This window comes from Chiloscyllium plagiosum, unplaced genomic scaffold (assembly GCF_037043375.1).
Source record: "Chiloscyllium plagiosum isolate Xiang-an unplaced genomic scaffold, Cpla_swu_hap1 HiC_scaffold_14, whole genome shotgun sequence".
NCBI lineage: Eukaryota > Metazoa > Chordata > Chondrichthyes > Orectolobiformes > Hemiscylliidae > Chiloscyllium > Chiloscyllium plagiosum.
The window spans coordinates 25,130,550-25,156,439 of record NW_028270152.1 but is presented as its reverse complement, the minus strand read 5'-3'; the positions used below and the strand labels follow the sequence as shown (position 1 = coordinate 25,156,439).

Sequence of the window (25,890 nt, the reverse complement as noted above, 5' to 3'; positions counted from 1 at the left end):
GGTGATAGAACATAACGAAGAGTACAATCTTATGGCTGTGGGCAGGGTGCACAATGAGTGAGATCAACATTAAATTTACAATTTGAGAGATCCACTCAGAAGTCTAAGAACTATGCAGAAGAAGCTGTTCTTGAATCTGTTAGTATGTGTTTTTAAGCCTTTGTATATTCTGCCTGCTGCAAGAGATTATAACTGGGGTGGGAGAGGTCTTTGATTATGTTAGCTGCCTTCCTGAGGCACCTAGAGGTGTAGATGGTGTCAAAGATTGGAAGGCTAGTTTTCGTGATGGACTGGGCTGTGTTTACAACTCTCTGTAGTTTTTTTATGGTCCTGGGCAGAGCAGTTGCCATACCATGCTTTCTAGGGAGCATCTGTAAAAAAGATTGGAAGCAGAATCCATGAAATGGAAGTAGCTAAAGATTTGGAAAAGAAAAAAAATGTATATTAGGGAATGATAGGGGAATAACATTGAGCGATATTTCAGAATTGGCATAAGCTTGACTATTTCCTCTGTCCTAATAGTGTCAAGACAGTCGCAGTCACAGATCACAGTCAAACATGTGTTAGAAAAGAAATAGATATTTTGATCATGAGTCATTGTTGCCCCTTCATTATAGGCTGAATGTATCATGCAAACACTCATGGGGTGCCTTTGTGCAGTAATACTCAATGGTCTTCCATATTTATTTAAATCGCTTGCTTTGTGGTGTGGCCAAAACTCTGGTGATGAAATGCTATATTTTAATTAAAGCTAAGTTATTGGCAAGACTCTGGTATCAATTACGAGTCTTCCTATAGGGAATAAGAAAAGATTAGGTTAACATAGGTGTGGGAGTCTTCTTTGAAGTAGCCAGAAGTCTATTATTTAGTTATATTGCTTCAAAACTGAATGTGTGCCTGAGTTACCAAAGATCTGCAGATAATACTGTTTCTGAGTAAATGTAATGCTACTAATTCCAAGTGATTTAATTCCCCAATAAGGTGACTCATTGAAAAGCAGATTACTGCAGATGTTGGAAACATTTCTCAGACAAACATTCTTCTTTGTGAAAATAAGTCAAGCTAAGTGTAGAAACGTGTTATTAAATAGATTTTCTAAAACTCAAGTTTTCATGGAGTTAGTAACTTTTCACATTCTAACCTTATGCAGATTTGTTGACATGTTGGTGGGTGAGAGGATGTATGGGAGGTTTAAGCAGAAACCCAAACTGCATTTACAAATGCCAAGAAGGCTAAAGCAGGCCCTAATTAAAGTATTCAAAGTTTTAAAAGAATTTGAAAGTGTAAATAATGAAAGCTTTTCTTTTCAATTGCATGGGATCAAAGCAGGGCACATAATTTAATGATTAATACTAAAAACTTGGAGATAGAATGCAACAAAGCTTTCACATGAAATTGTTAGAACTTGGAATATATTCTACTGAAGTTGATTCAAACATAGCTTTTAAGAAAGAATTGGGTAAGCATTTAAGGAAGAGAAATATTAAAGGATTTGAAGGAAGCGTATAGAAGACATTATAGATGCATTAGGGGCATTTAAGCAACTCTTGGATAGGCACATGGATGATAGTAAAATGAAGGGTATGTAGCTTAGTTTGATCTTAGAGTAGTATAAAAGGTCAGCACAACATCAAGGGCTGAAGTTCCTGTACTGTGCTGTACTGCTCTATGTTCTATGTTTTGATAAATTTAACGTGAATCTGGGAGATTGTAGCTGGGTCAAATTTCTTCTTAACCGAAACTTGAGCAATGTTTTCGTATAATATAAGCATTTATTTGGTATATGAAAGTATAATACCATGATCATCAAACATATTTGTTTTACAGTATTTTTGTTTACTTATGTATTTTTAATAATTTTGATTTTAAGTGTGTATTGCTTGACACACATCCTAACGTAGATTATACATCACAGAAACGGGCCATTCTCTGACAAGGTTCCCACTCCACACGAGTCTCCTCCCATGTTATTTTCATCTGTCCAACTTTTCAGCATATCTTTCCAATAGACCTGTTTAGTTTCCTTTTGAAAACATCTAAACTACTTGCTTTAATCACTTTTTGGCACAGCATTCCAAATTCTAATCACTCTTTGAGTAAAAACATTTCTCTTCATTTCCCTAGTGGATTCATAAGGAACTATCTGAGTATTGTGGGCAAATCAGAAACTATGAGCCATGAGTAGACATGTCATTTTCCCCACTCTGCTCTTTCCAGTCCATTTATAATTTTAAAGATCAACCCACCAAATGCCACAACCAACTCACCAAAGTCAACATGAAGAAATTGATTTACAACAGCACAATGATTTGTAGCAGCACACTGATTTCTGAAATTGCCTGTTGAATTCTTCTGCTAACTTCCTCAGGTGTGCACAGATGTTTTCTGTGTGGAACCGTTTTTATTTGCCTTTGACGTTTTCTGGTATATTTCCTTCAGACTTGGAACGTGTTGCAGGATTTAATTTTTCACTTGGGAGCACCATAGATCCTGTTTCAATTTGAATGCATTCACAGTACCGATCATATGTGCTGAGTGTCCTTCCTGCAATTCACAGTTCAGTTCAATTGGTTTTGATGTTATATTGGTAAAGATGAGCAGCCACGCATTATCTGAGAACTCAATGTACACTTCACACCTGAAAAGTGACTGTTTCAGGCATCAGATCTACAAAGCTTTGCAGAACCTTCCCTGGACTTAATCACCTCACATTAGTATGGAAGATTAGTTCACTGTAGGCAGAATCAAATTCGATGAATAAGGATTTAAACAAGAGATGCTGGTGGGCTGATACTTGAATCAAGTTTACAATCCTTACTGATAATGTTACAAAGTCCACATAGCTGGTGGAAACTGGATTCTTGATTGGATTGTTTTTGTCAAGCACGTATCTTTTTGAATTAGTTGGAACTATCCTCATTCCCCCCCCCCCCCCCTTCTCTCTTTATGGGCAAAAGGGTGAGAAGATCATCTTTAGTTGCCATATCCTACTGAATTATGTTCACAATAACCTAACAGTTGAACTGTGTCATTCATGTCAATGGATTTCATTGAACTTTATTCACAGTCCTTCAGGTCCTACAGTAGTTGCTGAAAGATGTCTTTAGCCAAAGATTCCACTCGTCTTGCTATTGTGGAAGTACCAAGTGACATGCTGTGGATTGCTGTTAGTTTTTAATCCTGTTTATTAAAATCTTTGAATTCAGCGGCCACAGTCGATGCCTCTTTAATCAATATACCACCTGTGAGTGATTGTTTGTGTTTAGCTAAAGGATGGCAAAGCAAGATGATGCTTCAGTTCAGGCCTAATCCTTTCGCTGCTGATTTTCAAAAAAAAGGAGTTTTTGAAGCAGCCTTCAGTTCTCGCAAACTTCCCTTTTCCGGAGCATACTATTTAAGGGAAAACTATCCTTGAATATGTTGTGTGTCACTGTGTATTTTGCTCCAAGTTCCCTTCCCCACTTATTGATATACTTCGGTGCGCATAAGGTCAACTCTCTTACAGTTATAAACAGGAATTCATTTTCCCATTTCACATTGCTGGTTTATTTTTAGATAATCCAAGTTCATCACCCAGCATTATTGCTTCATTTTGTGGTTCGCGATGTCTCAATCATACAAGTAATACTGCAGGTTGGCCTCTGGAACATCCTGGATGTTGTTGGCTCCTGGAGGTACAGGAGCTCACTTCTGTGTGCTTGTGGTTTGTTTTGGAGACTCCAGTCAGATTATGTAGTTCGGATATCAGATATGGGATGCGGCAGCATTCCCAGTAATTTTTATTTGTATTGTATTGACCTATTAGCTAAATGAACAATAAAAACTGCAGGTCCAAAGACAAAAGCGAAAGAAGCAAGATTAGCAGAGCAGCTGAATGTTCATGCCACCTATGTTTGTAGTACTGTAATATACTGGCTTTATGTATCAGTTCCGAGTTTATTTCTTATTACTTATCTGCATTGCTATCATAAAACTTACCATGTAATGATCATCCATCTGAACTAAACTGAAACATGATGCAACAAATTGCAATCCCAGTTAAGGCATACACTTTTCTCCAGTCCCTGTGGGCAGGCGGGGAGATCGACTGTCTGAGAGCACACAGTGAGGGATCACAGGCAGGCGGGGAGATCGACTGAGAGCACACAGTGAGGGATCACAGGCAGGCGGGGAGATCGACTGTCTGAGAGCACACAGTGAGGGATCACAGGCAGGTGGGGAGATCGACTGTCTGAGAGTACACAGTGAGGGATCACAGGCAGGCGGGGAGATCGACTGAGAGCACACAGTGAGGGATCACAGGCAGGCGGGGAGATCGACTGTCTGAGAACGCACAGTGAGGGATCACAGGCAGACAGGGAGATAGCCTGTCTGAAAGTACACAGTGAGGGATTGCAGGCAGGCGGGGAGATCCACGGCTTGAGAGCACATGGTGAGGGATTACAGGCAGGTGGGGAGATTGACTGAAAGCACCGGGTGAGGGATCACAGGCAGGCGGGGAGATCGACTGTCTGAAAGCACATGGTGAGGGATCGCAGGCAGACAAGGTGATCGACTGAGAGCACACAGTTGAGGGATCCCATGCAAGCAGTGAGATCTACTGAGAGCACACAAGAGGGATCGCAGGCACTTGGCAAGATCCACTGTCTGAGAGCACATGGTGAGGGATCACAGGCAGATGGGGAGATCGATAGTCTGAGAGTGCATGGTGAGGGATTGCAGGCGGGTGGTGAGATTGACTATCTGAGAGCACTCTGTGAGGGATCGCAGCCAGATGGGGAGATCGATAGTCTGAGACCATAGGGTGAGGGATCACAGGCAGATGGGGAGATCGATAGTCTGAGAGCACATGGTGAGGGATCACAGGCAGATGGGGAGATGAACTGTCCGAGAGTTCACGGTGAGGGATTGTAGGCGGGTGGGGAGATGAACTGTCTGAGAGCTCATGGTGAGGGGTCACAGGCAGGTGGTGAGATCGACTGTCTGAGAGCTCACGGTGAGGGATCGCAGGCAGGCAGGGACATCGACTGTCTGTGCCTCTGCAATTGTCCAGTTTTTGCAATCTACATCTTTGTACCGAGGGTCACAATGGCTGTCAGCCTGTGACTGCATACGGAAGATGGTGTACTAAAAGGCACCTAAGTCACACAGTGGCTGTCAGCTCATCAGTCAGCACTGAAGTCAGTGAGGCTGCAATATGAAGTATATAGAGGCTAGCACTAAGTAAGTGCAAAGTGAGTGAGTGCTAAGGAAGCAACCATAGAATGCATCCATTGTAGATGCAAGAGATGCATCTGCCCCCTCGCTCAAACTGATGTGGCAGAATCATGCAAGACATGGGTGTCCTTGAGTTCCGAAGTAATGTGTTATTAGGCTGCAATGTGTAAATTGGTCTACCAGCAGGTATTGTAATGTGGTGAGGTGGGTGTGTTTGCTGATGATAACTTGTACGGATGAAGAGTCAAGGAAGGTGGTGGCCATGGTCCTTCTGCTGTAATATACTGGCTTCACGTATCAGTTCCTAGTTTATTCCTTATTTACCTACTTGTATTGCCATCACAAAACTTACTTCACCCTGCAATGATCGTCCACCTGAACCAAACCGAAACATGATGCAACAAGTTGCAATGCCCGTTAATTGCATTTTTCTCCAGCCAGCGTGGGCAGGCAGTGAGATCGACCGTGCAGGGGGCCTTGTTGTGAAGAAACTGTTGACTGAGGGCTGCGATTTGTATTTGGTGAACTGTAGCCACCAAATCCCTGCTCTGATTCGTATGTCCGGAGTTTGTGCCATCTAGTTTCTCGAAGAAAGAGAGAAGAATTGGGAGTGTCATGTAAATGGAGCAAGTTGGGCTTTAGTGAAATGCAAATGCATGGACAGATGGTACTCGCTGCTCAACGGTAATATTCTGAGGTCACCATTTTTGGCTTGAGGGGAAAATTGTAAAAACTTGCTCAGTGTTGAGATCCTGATTTTTTAAAATTCCATATTTTCCCATCTTTCTTACCACAGTAGGGAAGGGGAAATTCCACCCTGTATGGTCATCTGTAAGTCTTCTCTTTTCAAAAGAGGCAACTGGAACTTGTTCAACTTTCTGGTATTAGTAAGCTCTCAGCTCTGGTAGCATCTTGACATATAATTTTCATTTGCACGCAAGCCAGTGCTTCTCCATCTTGTTTATAGAATGGAGACAGAGCAGTGTGCATTACTTCTTAAGTGTGGCCTGACCAGACCATGTTCACACTTGCATGCAACCTGATCTTCCAGTTAAATGATGTAAAATGTTGCCAATATTTTTGAACGTAGGTGGTACCACACCAGAAAGCATTTGGCAACGGTTTCATCTATATTAATGAGTATATGATGCACAGTACAAATTAAATGATTGTTAATAATTAATTCATACATACAGGATTATTATGTAAACTCTTTCATCCTCTTTGGGTGGTGCCAGTTTTTATAGATTGTTACTATATAACATATTTGTCAGAGAAATTTATGTTCAGTATTTTATAATTAAATCCTTTATTTGTCATTCTGTATTCTAGCAATAGATCCATGTACTACAAACATCTGTGACAAGAATGCAGACTGTGAACACCTTGGTGAAGGAAAATATAAATGTACCTGTCATCTTAACTATCGTGGAAATGGAAAGATTTGTTTACCAATCAATCCTTGTAGTGTAGATAATGGTGGTTGTCCAGAAAATTCTACATTGTGCATGTACGAGGGACCAGGGAAGGTACATTTAACAAAATACTTGATTCAGTTTGCATGTTATTATTTACGATTTATTCACGAAAATTTGTTATTAAATGATCTGAAATCAAAGTAATTCAGTATAACATGCTTGGTTCAGTTCCCTGGTAATAGTTGATAGTAAGTCTCTGGTTTTGTACTGATATTTTCTGATTTGACCTGTAGAGAATGTAAGCAGGGGTAATAGGGAACAGTTCAATTGGCCTCAACAAATCTAGCTCATTGGGAGAGAAAGCGTCCAGCATTTCCACTCCTGATTGCTGTCCAATAGAAATAAAGGTAAAGTCGCCACAATCCCACCACACCATAGGGCTGCTCTCTTAGAGATGCACAATTACTGGTGTTATACAGTGAGAGTCACCATGCCTCAGGCAAGGGGAGAGGTTGAGAAGGAGAGTTCTTAATGATAAACTCAGTGTGGAAATTGAACCCATGCTGCTGACCTTACATTGCAAACAGGCCATCCAGGAACTGAATTAACCAACCCCCACCATCAGTAATCTGACCAAGAATATATATGTTGTGAGCAGATTTGACAAATAAGATTGGTGTGAGCAAGGTCCACAATCAAAACTGTTTCTAGTACTCAGCTTCATGTGTTTCATGTGCAGAATGGTTACTTATTTTCAGTAGTTGAACAGGAGGATAATCTACACCTTTAGAGCTATGGGCCAGAGCAGGAAAGAATAAAAGAAAATTGTTTGACCCATGCATGTTTTCAAGTTACATATATGAAGCCTCTGGTGATTTTATAACAGACAAAGAATTCTATAAAAAATTATTTTCTTTTTAAAGTCTTCTTGCAAGTGCAAGGATGGATTTGTCGCCACAAATTCTTCACAGAGTTGCATCTTGAAAGATGTTTGCAAGCCATCACTCTGTAACAAGACAGCAAAGTGTGTAACTGTGTCACCAGGAAATTTTGAGTAAGTGTTTGCGAGCAAATTCTTTGATATTGATGTTCTGCTGTTGATCTCATTAAACACATATCACCATTGGAAAATAAATGTGCTGCTCATTTATTCCATACAATGAAGAAATCTAGAGGAGACCATAAATTCACAGGTATAATTGTAATGTGTACAGTATACACAAAGTCACATGGAATTCATGGTAAACTGGTAAGTTGGATACAGAGGTGGCTTGATCATAGAAGACAGAAAGTAGCAGTGCTTTTCTGACGAGAGACCTCTGACCAGTGATGTTCCAGAGGGATCAGTGCTGGAGTATCACTTTTTGTAATATATATAAATGATTTGGAAGAGATCACAGGTGGTCTGATGTGTTAATTATGTGGATGGATTGGGGAGTTGCAGATACTGAGGATTGCCAGAGAATACAGCAGGATAAAGTTAGGCTGGAAACTTAGGCAGAGATATGACAGATGGAATTTAATCCAGACACATGCAAGGTGATGCATTTTGGAAGATCTAATGCAGGAGGAAAGTATACAGTTAATGGCACAACCTTTCGAAGCATGCAGAGGGATCTAAGCATACAGATCCATAGTTCCCTGAAAGTGACAACACAAATGGATAATATGGTCAAGAAGGTAAATAGCATGCTTGCCTTCATCATTGGGATATGGATTATATGTGGGCAGCACGGTGGCACAGTGGTTAGCACTTGCTGCCTCGCAGCACCAGAGACCCGGGTTCAATTCCTGCCTCAGGCAACTGACTGTGTGGAGTTTGCACATTCTCCCCGTGTCTGTTTGGGTTTCCTCAGGGTGCTCCGGTTTCCTCCACAATCCAAAAAAATGTGCAGGTTAAGTGAATTGGCCATGCTAAATTGCGCATAGTGTTAGGGGAATGGGTGTGGGTGGGTTGTGCGTTGGTGTGGACTTGTTGGGCTGAAGGGCCTGTTTCCACACTGTAAGTAATCTAATCATAAACATTGTTACTACTGTATAGAACTTTAATATTTGGAATATTATATTTAGTTTTGGTTGCCACTATCAGAAGGATGTGAAGGCTTTGGAGAAACTACAGAATGGTTTACCAGGATGTTGCCTGGTTTGCAGTGTATTAGCTATGAGGAGAGATTGGACATGATTGTTTTCACTTGAACGTTGGAGACAGAGGGTACCTAATAGAGATTTGTAAATTATGAGTGGTATGGATAGAATAAGTAGTTGAAGTCCTTTTTGCAGGATAGAAATCTCAATTACTAGGGGATGCAGTAGATAAAAGGGGGACAGTTTAAAGGACATGTGAGAGGCAACTTTTTTCACGGATGTTAAGTTTCTGGAGTGCATTGCCAGAGGATGTGGTAGAAGCAGAAACAATGACAATACTTAAGAGGCATCTTAGCAAATACTTGCATAGGCAGGGAATAGAGGGATTATGGACTATGTAAAGGCAAAAGGATATGAGTTTAGAACCCTGATCACCATCTAATGAAGGATAATGTTATATTGTGTTTCTTAAAAATATGAGCCTCAGTTAGGGCCGAAAAGTGAGGACTGTAGCTGCTGGAGATCAGAGTTGAAAAATGTGGTGCTGGAAAAGCACACCTGACTCTCCTGCTTCTCAGATGCTGACTTACCTGCTATGCTTTTCCAACGCCACACTTTTCGACTCTGATCTCCAGCAGCTGCAGTCCTCACTTTTTCTGACCCTTAGTTAGCTCAATGTAGAATGGCCAGCTAAGATGTTTGAAATGATTAATTGCAATCTTTCTGTTAATTTTTCCCATGGCTTCATGAAGGTATGAGTACACTTTTCCTGAGGTTAATTCCACTACCACATGATCTAGAATGGCCCTAATCGCTGGAGTTCTCTCCTAAGCCTGTCTACAATAGTAATAGTTGTTTTGTTACTGTAGCATTGGTGCTGCCAGTTGATTTCAGATCCCATTTAGCTAGAACCTTAGAGAGAAAGAAAGAGTCTGATGAAATCCTGCAATTGTCTACTTTGTGGGTAATAATTTTTTTTAGCTTATAATAGGATGGTTTCAGCTCGCTTCTGTTGACGACATACAGACCCCAGTCATCATATTAATGCACTGGCCTCTTTACTTTGCTTCCCTTTTTTGTGAAACTCCTTAAAATCTGACCTTTTTGACTAAGCTTTTGTTCATTTGTTTTGTTATCTTCTCATATGGCTATGTGTTGTATTTAATTCTATAATGTCTCTGTGAAATGTTTTGGGATGTTTTGTCACATTAAAGACACTTTACTATTATGTAGTTCATTTAGTGACATCTCCAAAGCGATGGTGAACATTTTCAAAATCTACTTTTGCTGTCAGTTGTAATCCAGTTAGTAACAGCTTTGCTTCATTGGGTCAGAAAGTTGGGAAAGTTCATTTTCGCTCCTAGGACTTGAGCACAAAGATCACAGCTGAAGTGCTGTGCTGTTAGAGGCACTGTCTTTTGAAACGTTAATGCAATGCCATGTGTGACCCAGTAGGTGTATATAAAAGAACCCGTAACACCATTCATTGAAGAACAGAGGATTTATTCCTGTTCAATATTTGCCTCTCAACATCACAAAGAAACATATTATCTGGTCATTACATATTGCAGTTTCTTGGAGCTTGCTGTGCATAAATTGGCTGCTGTGTTTCCTACATTACAACAATGGTTACACTGACTAAAGTGCTTTGGAAGTGATGAAAGATGCTTTATGAATGCAAGTATTTTTCCTTGTTATTTCCTATGAACAGATGTGACTTTTAATTTTTTTGTCTTCCTATCATTAACGGTAAGATCTTTGAATCAGTTTTTCCTGAATCCAACGTGCATTTTTTTTTCCAGTAGAAGCAACTGAAATTGTTAAATATAAGCTGAGCATAACTTCCATTAAAAAGACTCTTTCAAAAGTTTCTTTATATTAGACTATGTTTAAAATAAATGCAAGTTCATTGGATCACAGTGGTTGATTCATTTATGCTGTTCTTTTTAATGTTCAGGTGTGTCTGTAAACCCGATGAGATTGGAGATGGCCGTAAATGCATTGGCTCCATAAGGGAGGTGATCCAAAAACTTATCACCAACCAGTACAGCACTGCGTCACTTCAGATGTTTGGTAAATTTTCCAATATTTCTCCAACTATTTTATGTTTGAATTATTATAACATGGCCCTTTCTTCTGAACCCTGTAGATTTTCACTGGCCAATACAAAGACCACCAATTAATAGGAGTGAGAAGATGGCTTGGATTTGAAAACTCCTTTTTAAGACACCATTCTTGCCACTATTTAACTTGGAGAATGGCTGTATTGGATGTGGCTTAATTCTGAGAGAGAAACAACATTATCTGTGCAAATTTCAACTGTGTTCCTGCTACTGAGTACTGGTTCAGTACATCCACTGATCTGGATAGACTCGTATCTCTTTGAGGCTTAGATAATGGTGAACACTAGTGTTAAGCCTCTCCCCCTCTAATCTCACAACGTGTTGAAACCAGATCACCTTTATAGTGCTGCTTGGGAAATACTTTCAAGCCACACCCACACAGAAATGTCCTCTTAGCAAACACATCTGTCCGCTCAATTAACTCCTTTTTCCTCCCCCGCATAAATATTCCATTATACATAGGCCCTTCTCTTTGTGAGTAAAATTAAAGGCTTCCATTCAACCTGAAGCTTTATAAAATCACCAAGGGCATAGATAAGGTGAGTAGCAAAGGTCTTTTCCTTAGGGTGAGGAAATCCAAACTGGAAGGCATAGGTTTAAGGTGACAGGGGAAAGATTTCAAAGGGATCTGAGGGGCAAGATTTTCATAAAGAGGGTGGTTTTGCATGTGGAATGAAATACCTGAGGAATGGTAGATTCAGGTGCAGTTACAACTTTTGGATAGGTGCATGAATGGGAAAGGTTTAGAGGGATTTGGGCGAAATGGGACTAGTTTAGTTTGGTGAAACTTGCTCTTCATGGACGAGTTGGACTGAAGGGTCTGTTGCCGTGCATATGATTCTATAAATCCATAGCCCAACACGGGCAACTGTGTTAGCACTGCTGCCTCACAGCACCAGGGTCCCAGGTTCAATTCCAGCCTCGGGCAACTGTCTGCGTGGAGCTTGCACATTCTCCCTGTGTCTGCGTGGGTTTCCTCCGGGTGCTCCGGTTACCTCCCACAATCACAAAGATGTGCAGGTCAGGTGAAATGGCCATGCTAAATTGCCCATACTGTTAGGTGCATCATTCTGGATTAGTAGTGCTGGAAGAGCACAGCAGTTCAGGCAGCATTCAAGGAAATCGATGTTTTGGGCAAAAGCCCTTCATCAGGAATAAAGGCAGAGAGCCTGAAACGAGGAGAGATAACCTTGAGGAGGGTGGGGGTGGGGAGAAAGTAGCATAGACTACAATAGGTGAGTGGGGGAGGGGATGAAGGTGATAGGTCAGGGAGGAGAGGGTGGAGTGGATTGGTGGAAAAGAAGATAGGCAGGTAGGACAAGTGCTGAGCTGGAAGTTTGGAACTAGGGTGAGGTGGGGGAAGGGGAAATGAGGAAACTGGTGAAGTCCACATTGATGCCTGGGGTTGAAGTGTTCGGAGGCGGAAGATGAGGCGTTCTTCCTCCAGGCGTCTAGTGGTGAGGGAGCGGCAGTGAAGGAGGCCCAGGACCTCCATGTCCTCGGCAGAGTGGGAGGGGGAGTTGAAATGTTGGGCCACGGGGCGGTGTGGTTGATTGGTGCGGGTGTCCCGGAGATGTTCCCTAAAGCGCTCTGCTAGGAGGCGCCCAGTCTCCCCAATGTAGAGGAGACCGCATCGGGAGCAACGGATACAATAAATTATATTAGTAGATGTGCAGGTAAAACTTTGATGGGTGTGGATGGTTCCTTTAGGGCCTTGGATAGAGGTGAGGGAGGAGGTGTGGGCACAGGTTTTATAGTTCCTGCGGTGGCAGGGGAAGGTGCCAGGATGGGAGGGTGGGTTGTAGGGGTGCGTGGACCTGACCAGGTAGTCACGGAGGGAACGGTCTTTGCGGAAGGTGGAAAGGGGTGGGGAGGGAAATATATCCCTGGTGGTGGGGTCTGATCGGAGGTGGCGGAAATGTCGGCGGATGATTTAGTTTATGCGAAGGTTGGTAGGGTGGAAGGTGAGCACCAGGGGCGTTCTGTCCTTGTTACGGTTGGAGGGGTGGGGTCTGAGGGTGGAGGTGCGGGATGTGGACGAGATGCGTTGGAAGGGAAATTGCGATCTCTAAAGAAGGAGGCCATCTGGTGTGTTCTGTGGTGGAACTGGTCCTCCTGGGAGCAGATGGGGCGGAGGCGGAGGAATTGGGAATACGGGATGGCATTTTTGCAAGAGGTAGGGTGGGAATAGATGTAATCCAGGTAAAACCATCATCTCCCAGACCATACAGAACCTCATCACCTCAGGAGATCTCCCACCCACAGCCTCCAACCTCATAGTCCGGGAACCCCGCACTGACCGGTTCTACCTCCTTCCCAAGATCCACTAGCCTGACCACCCTGGCCGACCCATTGTCTCAGCATGCTCCTGCCCCCTGAACTCATCTCTACCTACTTCGACACTGTCCTATCCCCCCTAGTCCAGGAACTCCCCACATACGTTCGAGACACCACCCACGCCCTCCACCTCCTCCAAGACTTCCGTTTCCCCGGCCCCCAATGCCTCATCTTCACCATGGATATCCAATCCCTCTACACCTCCATTCGCCATGACCAGGGCCTCCAAGCCCTCCGTTTCTGCCTCTCCAGTCGTCCCCAACAGTACCCTTCCACCAACACACTCATTCGTTTGGCCGAACTGGTCCTCACCCTTAATAATTTCTCCTTTGAATCCTCCCACTTCCTCCAGACCAAAGGGGTAGCCATGGGCACATGTATTGGCCCCAGCTATGCCTGTCTCTTTGTTGGCTACGAAGAACAGTTGATCTTCTGTAATTACACCGGCACCACTCCCCACCTCTTCCTCCGTTACATTGATAACTGCATTGGCGCCATCTCATGCTCCCGCGAGGAGATTGAGCAATTCATCAACTTCACCAACACATCCCACCCTGACCTTAAATTTACCTGGACCATCTCTTCCTGGACCTCTCCATCTCCATTAATGACGACCGACTTGACACTGACATTTTTTACAAACCCATCGACTCCCACAGCTACCTGGATTACACCTCTTCCCACCCTACCTCTTGCAAAAATGCCATCCCTATTCCCAATGCCTCTGCCTCGGCTGTATCTGCTCCCAGGAGGACCAGTTCCACCACAGAAAACACCAGATGACCTCCTTCTTTAGACACCGCAATTTCCCTTCCCACGCATCTCTTCCACATCCCACGCCTCCGTCCTCAGACCCCACCCCTCCAACCGTAACAAGGACAGAACACCCCTGGTGCTCACCTTCCACCCTACCAACCTTCGCATAAACTAAATCATCCACCGACATTTCCACCACCTCCAAAAAGACCCCACCACTAGGGATATATTTCCCTCCCCACCCCTTTCCGCCTTCCGCAAAGACCGTTCCCTCTGTGACTACCTGGTCAGGTCCACGCCCCCCTACAACCCACCCTCTCATCCTGGCACCTTCCCCTGCCACCGCAGGAACTGCAAAACCTGTGCCCACACCTCCTCCCTCACCTCTATCCAAGGCCCTAAAGGAACCATCCGCATCTATCAAAGTTTTACCTGCACATCCACTAATATGACTTATTGTATCCGTTGCTCCCGATGCTGTCTCCTTTACATTGGGGAGACTGGGCGCCTCCTAGCAGAGCGCTTTAGGGAACATCTCCGGGACACCCGCACCAATCAACCACACCGCCCCGTGGCCCAACATTTCAACTCCTCCTCCCACTCTGCTGAGGACATGGAGGTCCTGGGCCTCCTTCACCGCCGCTCCCTCAACACCAGATGCCTGGAGGAAGAACGCCTCATCTTCCGCCTTGGAACACTTCAACCCCAGGGCATCAATGTGGACTTCACTAGTTTCCTCATTTCCCCTTCCCCCACCTCACCCTAGTTCCAAACTTCCAGCTCAGCACTGTCCCCATGACCTGTCCGGACTTGTCCTACCTGCTATCTCCTTTTCCACCTATCCACTCCACCCTCTCCTCCCTGACCTATCACCTTCATCCCCTCCCCCACTCACCTATTGTACTCTATGCTACTTTCTCCCCACCCCCACCCTCCTCTAGCTTATCTCTCCATGCTTCAGGCTCTCTGCCTTTATTCTTGATGAAGGGCTTTTGCCCGAAACGTCGATTTCGCTGCTCCTTGGATGCTGCCTGACCTGCTGTGCTCTTCCAGCACCACTAACCCAGAATCTGGTTTCCAGCATCTGCAGTCATTGTTTTGCCTCGTTAGGTGCATAAGTCAGAGGGAAAATGGGTCTGGGTGGGTTACTCTTCGGAGGGTCGATGTGGGCTGGTTGGGTCAAAGGGCTTGTAGGGAATCTAAATCTAAACATAAGCTACTCTCAACCTTGACAGACAGGACATCTGCATGAAAAATAATGTTAATATATTAATATTAAGCCATTACTGAGGTGTTCTGATGCTTCCTAGCACTGTGCTTCCTTTTGATGTTTATTTGTGAAAATACAATCCTGTGTTCCTCCAAAGTATGAAGTCAATTGTGAATTATGTGTGACAGCAGGCTGCTTTTATTTAAGAGGCTTTCTAGGTCTGAAAATAATTTCATTTTGTTGTAGTTACATAATACAATGGCTACATGCCTTGTGCTGCAACTTCACCTTGTGTCTTTTCGAACACATGCAGGCAATGTTGTGTTCTAGAACCAGTGCCATCCCTTGTCCATATTCCTACCATGCTGTAAAAACTGAGTGCCTGTCCCACATAAACATGATACAGCAGGAAGCTGACGTAATGTTCTCAATGAAATCAGGGCAGCTCCATTTCATGATTTTCAATTCAATTTAAGTTTTTTGGAGAAAGAATTATTAGTTCAGTGGATTCTCGGAAAATATTTAGGCATTCTTTTGCCAGATTTGATAAGCCCTTTTAAGCTTGGTCTCTGAGGTCATTGAATTAGCAGGAACTTGCTGTCCACCTTTTTCCATAGCTCCTAAGCTATCTGCTTGGATCCACCGCCAAACAGACTCATCTTGCTTTCTCCAGCATTTCATAGCTGCATTCAAGAAACCTAGGGACTCTTCGGCCAGCCACAGACCGACCAGACACAGATTTTAAACTAAACACGGTGCTTTGTTCTAAAGCCATTTTGTAGATATCCCTTCTTTAAACTACTACAATTGCTTTAAATGCTGCAACAACACACTTATATTAATACCCGATTGGTTAAGTCCCAATCAGATGGCTTCTTGAAATCTGGAGCTTGTCCAAAATATTTTAACGAGGTAGTTTTGAGAAGTTATGACAAGGTCGACCTTGGGTCCACACAAATTGTAATCTGCCTTGCTTCCATCCAACATTTTGTCTGAGTGTGAATCCAGTCAGTGGGTCAGGTTATGCTGTAACAGAGCATCTACTGACATCTGTGTTTAATTAGACATGACCTTGCGTGTTTATATTTTTGCATTTCTTACGTGGCACATTGTTGAAAGTGCATGTTGACAACATTGCAGCAAGGGAAACCTGATACCTGAAGGAACAGAACAAGTTACTGTGTATCTTCTGAACCAATCAGATTGAACGATTGTGAATTAACAGCACAAGGACAGAGACAGAAGTGTATATGAGAGCAGGAAAATTCAATGTCAAATCTACGACAGAAAGAAAGAAGTGGTCAGATTAAGAAATATAGTCAAGAAGCAAATTTAAAAGTAAAATTAAAATTATTTTGTGTTCTCCACTTTTAAAATCTCCAACAGCAATCAGTTCCTGAAGAAATGAAACTTCAGATTTAATTAATTAAATAATTGGTTTTCATTAGACGAAAGTGAAGACTGCAGATGCTGGAGATTAGAGTTGAGAGTGTGGTGCTGGAAAAGCACAGCAGGTCAGGCAGCATCCGAGGAACAGGAGAGTTGATGTTTCGGGCAAAAGCTCTTAATCAGAAAACGTCAACTCTCCTGTTCCTCGGATGCTGCCTGACCTGCTGTGTTTTTCCAGCAACACACTCTCGAGTTAATTTTCACTGCTGAATGGCAGCAAATTCACACTTAACATCACTAAAAGCATATTTAAGCTTGAAATGACAACGTTTTGCAGTAAGTTTAGTTTATATCAACATACAAATACAGTATTTTCATATCATTCAAAGCATGTCAGTAGTGAGACAGCTGTCAAAAAGTGTGGCGCTGGAAAAGCACAGCCAATCAGGCAGCATCCAAGGAGCAGGAGCGTCGACGTTTCGAGCATAAGCTCTTCATCAGGAATGTTGGGGGAAGGTGAGGTTATGTTAAAAATGTCGACTCTCCTGCTTCTCGGATGCTGCCAGACCGACTGTGCTTTTCCAGCCACCACACTTTTTGACTCTGATCTCCAGCATCTGCAGTCCTCACTTTCTCCCAATAGTGAGACAGCAACAAGATGGTATTTTCACAAAGTTAGCAACATTGCAACTGAAACATGACCTTTGGATTTCCTTATGCCTCATCATGATTTTGACAGCAAAATCTGCGCTTTTATTGCTTCATAAGTAATTTTGTAGTAATGTCCTGTTTCGAATTCTCATCGGTAGCAGATTTGTTTTGTTGTAAAAGAGATGCTTAAATATGTTTTGCCTGAAGTTTCTTCTAATGTTTTCAGAAAATGGATGTACATCAACATTGAGTAACATGGGACCGTTTACAGTCTTTCTTCCTCTAGTTAAGAAACTAAAAAACAACCAGGTAAGTTTCCTTAGATCATGGATAAGACAAGTTGAAAATATACTCCTATTCACATATAAAACAGATTACTCTGAAAAATCCAATTCATAATTTTGAATGGAAAACTACAGAAGTCCAGATTCTTCTTTATCAAATGATCTATGAGCTCATGGATGACAGAATGTTCTTATGCATTGCATATTACTCATTAGAGACTTTGGGAATTGTAAGAAGCTTGGGATTCAATGTACTGTGACAGAATCCTGAAAAATAATGTTACAAACTAGGGATTACCAAGATTAAGAACTCAGGAATGTTGAAACTTATTTGCGTCAGACAGGGTCAGGTGTCACCAATACAGCGTGTTACTTCTGTTGTTTAGGCGAAAGTGACGACTGCAGATGGTAGAGATGAGAGTCGAGAGTGTGGTGCCAGAAAGGCACAGCAGGTCAGGTCAGGCAGCATTCAAGGAGCAGGAGAATCGATGTTCCAGACAAAAACCCTTCATCAGGAATGGATGAAGGGCTTTTGCCCAAAATGTCAATTCTCCTGCTCCTCAGATGCTGCCTGACCTGCTGTGCTTTTCCAGCACTACACTCTCCACCCTACTTCTGTTGTATGGCCACTTAGCACATAGGAAGAAGGGCTTATGCCCGAAACGTCGATTCTCCTGTTCCCTGGATGCTGCCTGACCTGCTGTGCTTTTCCAGCAACACACTTTCAGCACTTAGCACATAGGACAGGGAGAAGGTAGAGAAAAAAAGATAAGGAAAATGGACTTCTAATTAACAAAGACTGTTTTATTTCATGCTTATAATCTGTGTCACGATCTTTATATGGCATGGGGTCACAGGTGTCCCCCCCCAATATCGCAGGTGATACATTCAAAGACCTACTGTGGGTGCCTGAAACCGCAGATAGTAGCGAACCCTATATTTAAATGGGAAATTTACCTCCCCGGTAGCCCCGGAATTATTTCTGGAATGTTCCATGTAATATTTACAGGCTGCAGTAAAACGCGGATAACTGAAACCATGGCAACCGAACCGGTGGATACAGTGGTTCTGCTTATTGTGTTATAGAAGAACTACCTGTATGTGGTTTAAGCTGAAGAACTATATTTTCAGTTGGAGCTATTTGGTCTGAACAGTTTATCTTCTTCCCTATTTGCTTGCCTTTTCAAATGTGTTTCACATTACATTTCAATGATGTTGCAGATTCTGAATCAAAAGTATTCCTCGCCCCAGTTGCACTCTATATGAAAAAAAAATCTTCTGACTTATTCCTTTGTTGAGATTATTCGGAATTAATGTCCTTTTCCAAGGGTTTAATAACTCATAGAAACAACATTTTGTAATATTCTTCATTGGAAAACTATCAAAATAACCAAATTTATCAAATAACACCAAATAAAGAAATTATCAATGTAAGTATTACTCAAAAAGACACATTTTGTTAAAGTTTTTTTTAATCTTGCGCTCGACAAGACATTCACAAGAATACCTGTGTAAAGAGGAACAACATGTTATGCTGTATGAGAAGAAAATGCTGAATGGTTGGCAATTGAACTTTGGTAGAGATATTGCCATGAAGAATGCATGAGCTAGATGATTATTCACATTTAACTGCCAAGCTGTGTTTAAATTTAAATCAGGCAGGTTGACTCTGATTGATCAAGGCATCACCTTAAGAAATGAATGAGAATGCCAGTCACCAATTGTGTTGAATTGAAACAGACACTTTCTGTCTGCAAAGAACAGGGTCATGGGCACTAAAATATGTTGTTTCCACTGTATCTAACAATTCCATACCATGACCGATAATCTTAAATTCTGTAATTTTCAGCTCAATTGGGATTATTTCGCAAGTGCTGACAACTGCAGAGAATCACATCTAATTTTGGACACTGTTTTGAGTTTTGCAAATGCTAGCTGGTTGGGTGTAATCAATACCTTGCATGTTCTGAACAGCCAAAGAGAGATGTTTGATATGATCTGTCAGCCTTTAGGATGTTCAACACACATATCTACCATCACATTGACATTGAGCTTCATATACCATTCATTTGTGTGATAGACAGAACTGACTTTTGGCATAATGGCAGCATCCTGTTAGTGGCAAATACCATTGTTATTGCAATTTCATAGTAGCAGCATGAAACAGCTACCTTTACTTGTTGCTGATATTTTTGAGATGCCTTACCTTAGCAGGGTAATTTCAAGTTGACTGGGTATTTATCAGGACTGATTGTGATGTGCTTTGGTCTGTTCAGGAGTTTGTACATATATAGCGAGGAATAATCTGATCAAGTTTGCCATTATGCCCCAGAATGGCTCTGATGTGCTCTATTTCAGCTTCAAATTTGCATTATTTGCAAATAGCTCAGGCTCTTTATAAGATTGCTGATAAAGCAAATCTTACAGTGTATGCAACTATAGAAATCCCAATGCCTGCATTGAGCAATAAGGCAGGCTTATAGCAGATAATAGTAGAGAGTCACTAGTATATTTTACAACAAACACAAAAAAGTGACTGCTCATTTGACTGCTCAATTTCGAAGGTGCATTTAAGCACATGAACCTATTCCATACAGCCGTAGTTTAATCTATAGCAATAGATCACCTATATTTTGGGCATGTGCGAGGTGTAGGAGTTTAGGTGCTATTCCACTGAAGAGCCGTTGCTCATTGAACATATCAAAGATATTTGCGAGCGCTGTGCTTAGAAGTTGTCCCGTGGAGACACCATCTATTTGTACATAGGTGGTTTTGTTAAAACTGAACTCAACTGCATAAGTTGCTGAATTCATAAGCTCAGCAAATACTGATTCACACCAAGGGTTTGGAGGGATATGGGCCGGGTGCTGGCAGGAGGGACTACATTGGGTTGGGATATCTGGTCGGCATGGACAGGTTGGACCAAAGGGTCTGTTTCCATGCTGTACATCTCTATGACTCTATGACTCTAAATAGCAGGGTTAGATAGTATAATATGGTTTTGCAATGCAAATACTTGTAGCTTTCTTGAATGATACATTGGCGAACAGTATGTCAGTGTCAAATGAACACATGGACTTGGCATGCTGTCAAGCTGCAAATCCTGTATGGACCTTGCAAATGTGAAGGAATCCTTCATTATGTAGATGGAAAGTTTTCTCAAGATTAATTGAAGAAAATTGCTCAATCATTTGACTAGTTCATACTGTACCAGTTTCAACTTAACAAAATAGGTGCCAGCCATTCTTTCGTTCATTCCTCAAGACAAGGCCTTGACGAATCAGCATCAACCTGTCTCATTTAAATTTAGGCAAAGTTAACTGTCAGTGATCGTCTAACTTGTGCATTCTCCATGGCAATGCTTCAACCAATTAGCACTCTCTTCTCATACAGTATAAAATATTGTTCCCTTTTACACTGGATTCTTGTGAATGTCCTACTGAATGTAAGATTAAAAATAAAAATAAAAAAGTATATTTCAACAATACTCAAGTTTTGTATTACCAAATTACTACCAAATTCACTTTTTGTAAATTGTATTTTAACATGAATCAGAGCAAACACAAGTTAACAGAAGCTAACAGTGAAATGATTTGACATGTAAAAAGATAAATTTCACTTTAAATAATAAACACAACAAAGATGTGTCTTCCAGGAACACAAACAGTAACATCACCCCCTCTGGAATTGTAACACTAGCTACATGGTTTTACATTATGTTGTTTGTTATTCACACAGGGTAGTTTGGGGGCAATTTCCAGCAACAGCTTTCACTTTTGAAATTTATGAACTTGGTTATCATCAGCAAGTCACTCTTCTGTGAACCCACTTTCTCTCATGTCTCAGTAATCTTGATATTGTCACTCTCTGGAGTTTCTTTCAACCAACCAACTATTAACATCAGCTGTCCTGAGGGAGGACACCTTGAAAGCCTCATCCGGCCAGACCATGTGGGTAAAACTCAGAAATAGGAAGGGTGCAGTCACTTTGATGGGATTGCACTACAGGCCTAACAGCCAGCAAGAGATAGTGGAACACACATATGAACAGATTATGGAAAACTTTGATTTTAACTTGCCCTACATTGACTGGGACTCCCTTGGATGGAGGAGAATTTATTAGCTATGTGCAGGATGGTTTTTCGAATACATAAATAGCCCAACTAAGGAAGGGACCACACTAGACCTGGTAATGGGGAATAGGCCCAGCTTGGTGATCGAAGTTTCACTGGAAGAGTATTTCAGGAACATTGACCATAATTCTGTAAGTTTTAAGTTACTTATGAATAAGGATAAGAGTAGTGAAAGCACAATTTAAGGCATGAACTAGGGAATGTAGACTATGGCAGCTGTTTGAGGGTAAATCCATATGTGGCATGTGGGAACTTCTAAAGGCCAGTATGGTTAACATTCAGGACCAGTATGTTCCTATAAAAATGAAAGATAATGATGGCAAAATTCAGGAAACCTGGATGACAAAATAAATTGAGACATATGAAAGGTTTAGGAAACTGAAGACAGACAGAGCCCTTGAAGAATACAAATATTGCAGAAAAGAATTCAAACAAGGGATTAAGAAGGCTAAAAGGGGCCCTAAAATGTCTTTGACAAACAGGATTAAGGAAAACCCCAAGGCATTTCATCCATATATCAGGAGCAAGGGTGTAGCTAGGGAAAGAGTAAGTCCATTCAAGGACAAAGGAGAATTTATGTGTGGAGCTAGAGGAAGTGGGTGAAGTCTCTAACAAATACTTTGCATCGGTATTCGCAAAGGAGAAGGACATAGTGGATGGTGAGCGGTAAGGTGATATTCTGGGCAATGCAAAAGTAAAAAAGGTGATGTTGGATATTTTAAAAAGCATTAAGCCAGACAAGTCCCCAGGAGCTGACTGGATCTAACGCAGAATGCTGAGGGAGGCAGGTGAGGAAATTGCTGGAGCCTTGTACAAAATCTTTGTTTCCTCTTTAGTTACAGAGGATTGGAGAATAGCCAATGTTATTGCTTTGTTTAAGAAGGGGAACAAGGATAATCCAGGAAATTACAGGCCAGTAAGCCTTATGTCGGTAGAGGGAAATTATTGGAGAAGATTCTTCGGGATGGAATTCATACACATTTGGAACAAACTGGACTTGTTAGCGATAAACAGCATGGTTTTGAGCAGGGAAAGTCATGTCTCACAAACTTGGTTGAGCTTTTTGAGGAAGTGATAAAGATAATTGATCATAGTAGGTTGTCTACATGAACTTTAGCAAGGCTTTTGACAAGGTCCCTATGATGGGCTGATACAAAGGGTGAAGTCACAGGAGATCTATAATAAGCTGCTAAGATGGATACAGAACTGGCTGGGTCATAGAAGACAGAGTAGTGATGGGACAGTGCTTTTCTGCCTGGGACCAGTGTTATTCTGCAGGGATCAGTGCTGGGTCGCCTGTTGTTTATAATATATATATTTGGAGGAAAATATACACAGCCTGCTTACTAAGTTTGCCAACAGCATAAAGATTGGCAAAGATGTGGATAGTGAGGAGGATTGCCAGAGGATACAGCAGGATACAGATAGGCCGGAAATGTGGACGGAGAAATGACAGGTGGAGTTTAATGCGAGGTAATGTATTTTGGGAGATCTAATGCAGGAGTGAAGTATACAGTAAATGGCAGAACCCTTAATAGCATTAACATACAGAGGGAACTAGGCTTATAGGTCCACAGTTTCCTGAAAGTGGCAACACAAGTGGATAAGGTGATCAAGAATGCATATGGCATGCTTGCCTTCTTCGACCGGGCATAGAGTTTAAAAATTGGGAAGTCATGCTCTTCTGTAGAACTTTATTTAGGCCACATTTGGAATATTATGTACAGTTCTAGTCACTACCAGAAGGATGTGGAGGCTTTGGAGAGTGTATGAAAACTGTTTACTAGGATGTTGCCTGGTTTGGAGGGTATTAGCTATGAGGGGAGATTGGACAAACTTGGTTTGTTTTCACTTGAACGCCCAAGGGGTGTCCTGATAGAAGTTTACAAAATTATGAGAGGCATGGAGAGAATGGATAGTTGGAGTCTTTTTCCCAGGTTAGAAATGTCAATTACTAGGGGATATAGATTTAAGGTAAAAGGGAGTAAGTTTAGAGGAGATGTGATAGGCAAATTTTTCACACAGTGGAAAGTGCCTGGAATGGAGGTAGTGAAGGCAGATAGCAGTTGCAAAGGCATTTTGACTGATAAATCCATAGACAGAGAATAGAGGGATAAATACCGCATAAAGGAAAAAGGTTTTTCATTAAGAAAGTAATCACGTGTTGGCTCAGTCTTGATCGGTCCAGTGCTGTATTGTTTCTGCTTTTGATGGTAATCAGCTTTGTCAGATTCAAGCAAAGTGTTCTCGAGAGAATCACATCTAGGAGTTTGCAAATAAACCTAAATCTGCGGTATTGTGCATGGCAGGCTTTCAATTTGACACCTTTTGTCACTCATTCCTGATAATGTGCAGTTATTAATTTTTAACACAAAAAATTGTCCTGGGGGTGCAGATACATATTTGCATTTTTTCCAAGAGGGACATTCCGATGAATAGTATTTCAAGGACTATTTATTCTGTTCAATATTAAATTATTTTCATATGAAAAGCTAGATGCTCTGTTTTAAGCATAGCTATAGAAGAAAAATTGAAATATGTTTTCTGATAGGCTTTTACCTTTGGAAATTGTACACTAGGAAATTTCAGGTATCCTGCTGGACAACTTTTGAGAGGTAATTTATACCATATATTATAATACTGGAACAAATGCTGACCTTTCCTAACAAATCTACCCAAATTGTATATAATTACTGTACTATTAATTCAATTTAATTAAATGTAATAAATAAATTTTCCTTTCCATTTTTGCAGTCTTCCTTTTTGAATTTTATGATTTTAACTTCCATCCAAAATGCTGTGTTACATTCCTTCAAATGTTTTACTTAGGAAAATGTAACAAAGCATTTTCTTGGACTTTATTCAGTGAAAAAGCCAGTTTATATAGCCAACTGTCAATTATCTTCAATCCAGTTTTGTACAAATAGTGAGACCAATATTGGAAAAATAGCCTCAGATGTTACAAACTCATTTTAAATCAACCACAACTCAAAAATGTAATAAATATATCAAGTTATATCATTGATCTTTCCAAGCATTAAACTTGATACCGATTTCCTTTGATACTCTTTTCATTTTCTATCCATGTTGTATTTCAACAAAGGTAATTGATACCAAGAAGTTTTCATGCAAGCAGCACATTGTACCTGGTGTTTTACTACTTGAGGACTTTAAAAATATTACAACCTTTGAAACATTGACTGGTGATACGGTTGAAGTGACCCAGACAAGAAAGGTAGGGTCTTTTATAGTATGGTGTTTCATTTTGAATATTGTACATGTTGCCGATTATTTTCAAAGATTAAATATTTCACAGGTAGATTAGAAATATATATTTAATTCTCTTCCAATGGAAAGGTGGGAGTTGCTCAACCTTTACAGAATGAGGAGACACTAAATGAAGAAACAATCACCTCTGGCAGTCTGTGGCAACTTTCTGCTCAGCTGCAGAGGTGACAATGACAGCAGCCTGGCTTCTCTCTTATTATTCAGACATGAAGCTATTAAGACTAAACAGACAATATAGTGATAATTTACAATGAATGAAAACTATATCCCAAGAAATATAAAACACATCAGAGAAAGCATTTAAGTGTTGTCCTCTGAGCTGCATTTAGGTAGGAATGATAAATATCGTGTTTAATTTATTGATGTATCTTTGATTATTGATTAGGATACATTTTTTGTAGCAGATTGCATGTATGGATTGCTGAATCAATTATTTGGAATATTTTACAAAAGGTGAACTCATCATTGATATTTGAAGTGAAAAGTGTGTAGGTAGCATAAATTGGAAGAGATTTAAATAAAGTTTCAAATGGCTCCACAACTTTTCAAACCATGTAAGTATTTCCAGATTGCACTGCATCTGTTTGATAGGAAGTACTTGCATCTGGTTGTATTCTATGCTTTGTGGGTTTTTGCTCCTGGATGTCTTTGATGAATGCCCTTGAGAAGAACCTTTTGAGATTTTTCATCTATAGTAAGATCAGAAACAAGAGAACATATAACATCATTTGTAGAATTTCTAGTTCCCTATCTGATGAGATCAGGTTAAGCTATGAGAAGAATTTGTTTTTTTTTTATTTCTTTTCCTCCATACCCTCCCATCCTCATAGTCATAGGCAGAGACTCACACAGTACAGAAGAGGACCTTTGGCCCATTGACCCAACTATACTTACCAGCACGTGTTATGACATTTCAAGAGCTCATAAATATACATTTTAAAGGTTGTGAGGTTTCTCGCCTCTACTACACTCCCATCACATCCTCTGGGTACAAAAGCTT

The 25,890-nt window shown here is 41.3% G+C and overlaps 1 protein-coding gene across 3 annotated transcripts in view; it reads left to right on the top strand.

Moving 5' to 3' along the window:
- Window positions 1–25,890, top strand: part of stab1 (stabilin 1) — a 276,631-nt gene that overhangs the window by 51,344 nt on the left and 199,397 nt on the right. For 2 of the 3 annotated variants that reach the window (XM_087994200.1, XM_043707873.2), the window contains exons 8-12: window positions 6,550–6,746; window positions 7,559–7,689; window positions 10,678–10,793; window positions 17,413–17,495; window positions 24,706–24,837. In XM_087994200.1, coding sequence (XP_087850326.1) covers window positions 6,550–6,746; window positions 7,559–7,689; window positions 10,678–10,793; window positions 17,413–17,495; window positions 24,706–24,837 — 659 coding nt within the window. Of the gene's footprint in view, window positions 1–6,549; window positions 6,747–7,558; window positions 7,690–10,677; window positions 10,794–17,412; window positions 17,496–24,705; window positions 24,838–25,890 lie in introns of those variants that run through there. The other variant, XM_043707874.2, reaches the window with a different exon arrangement.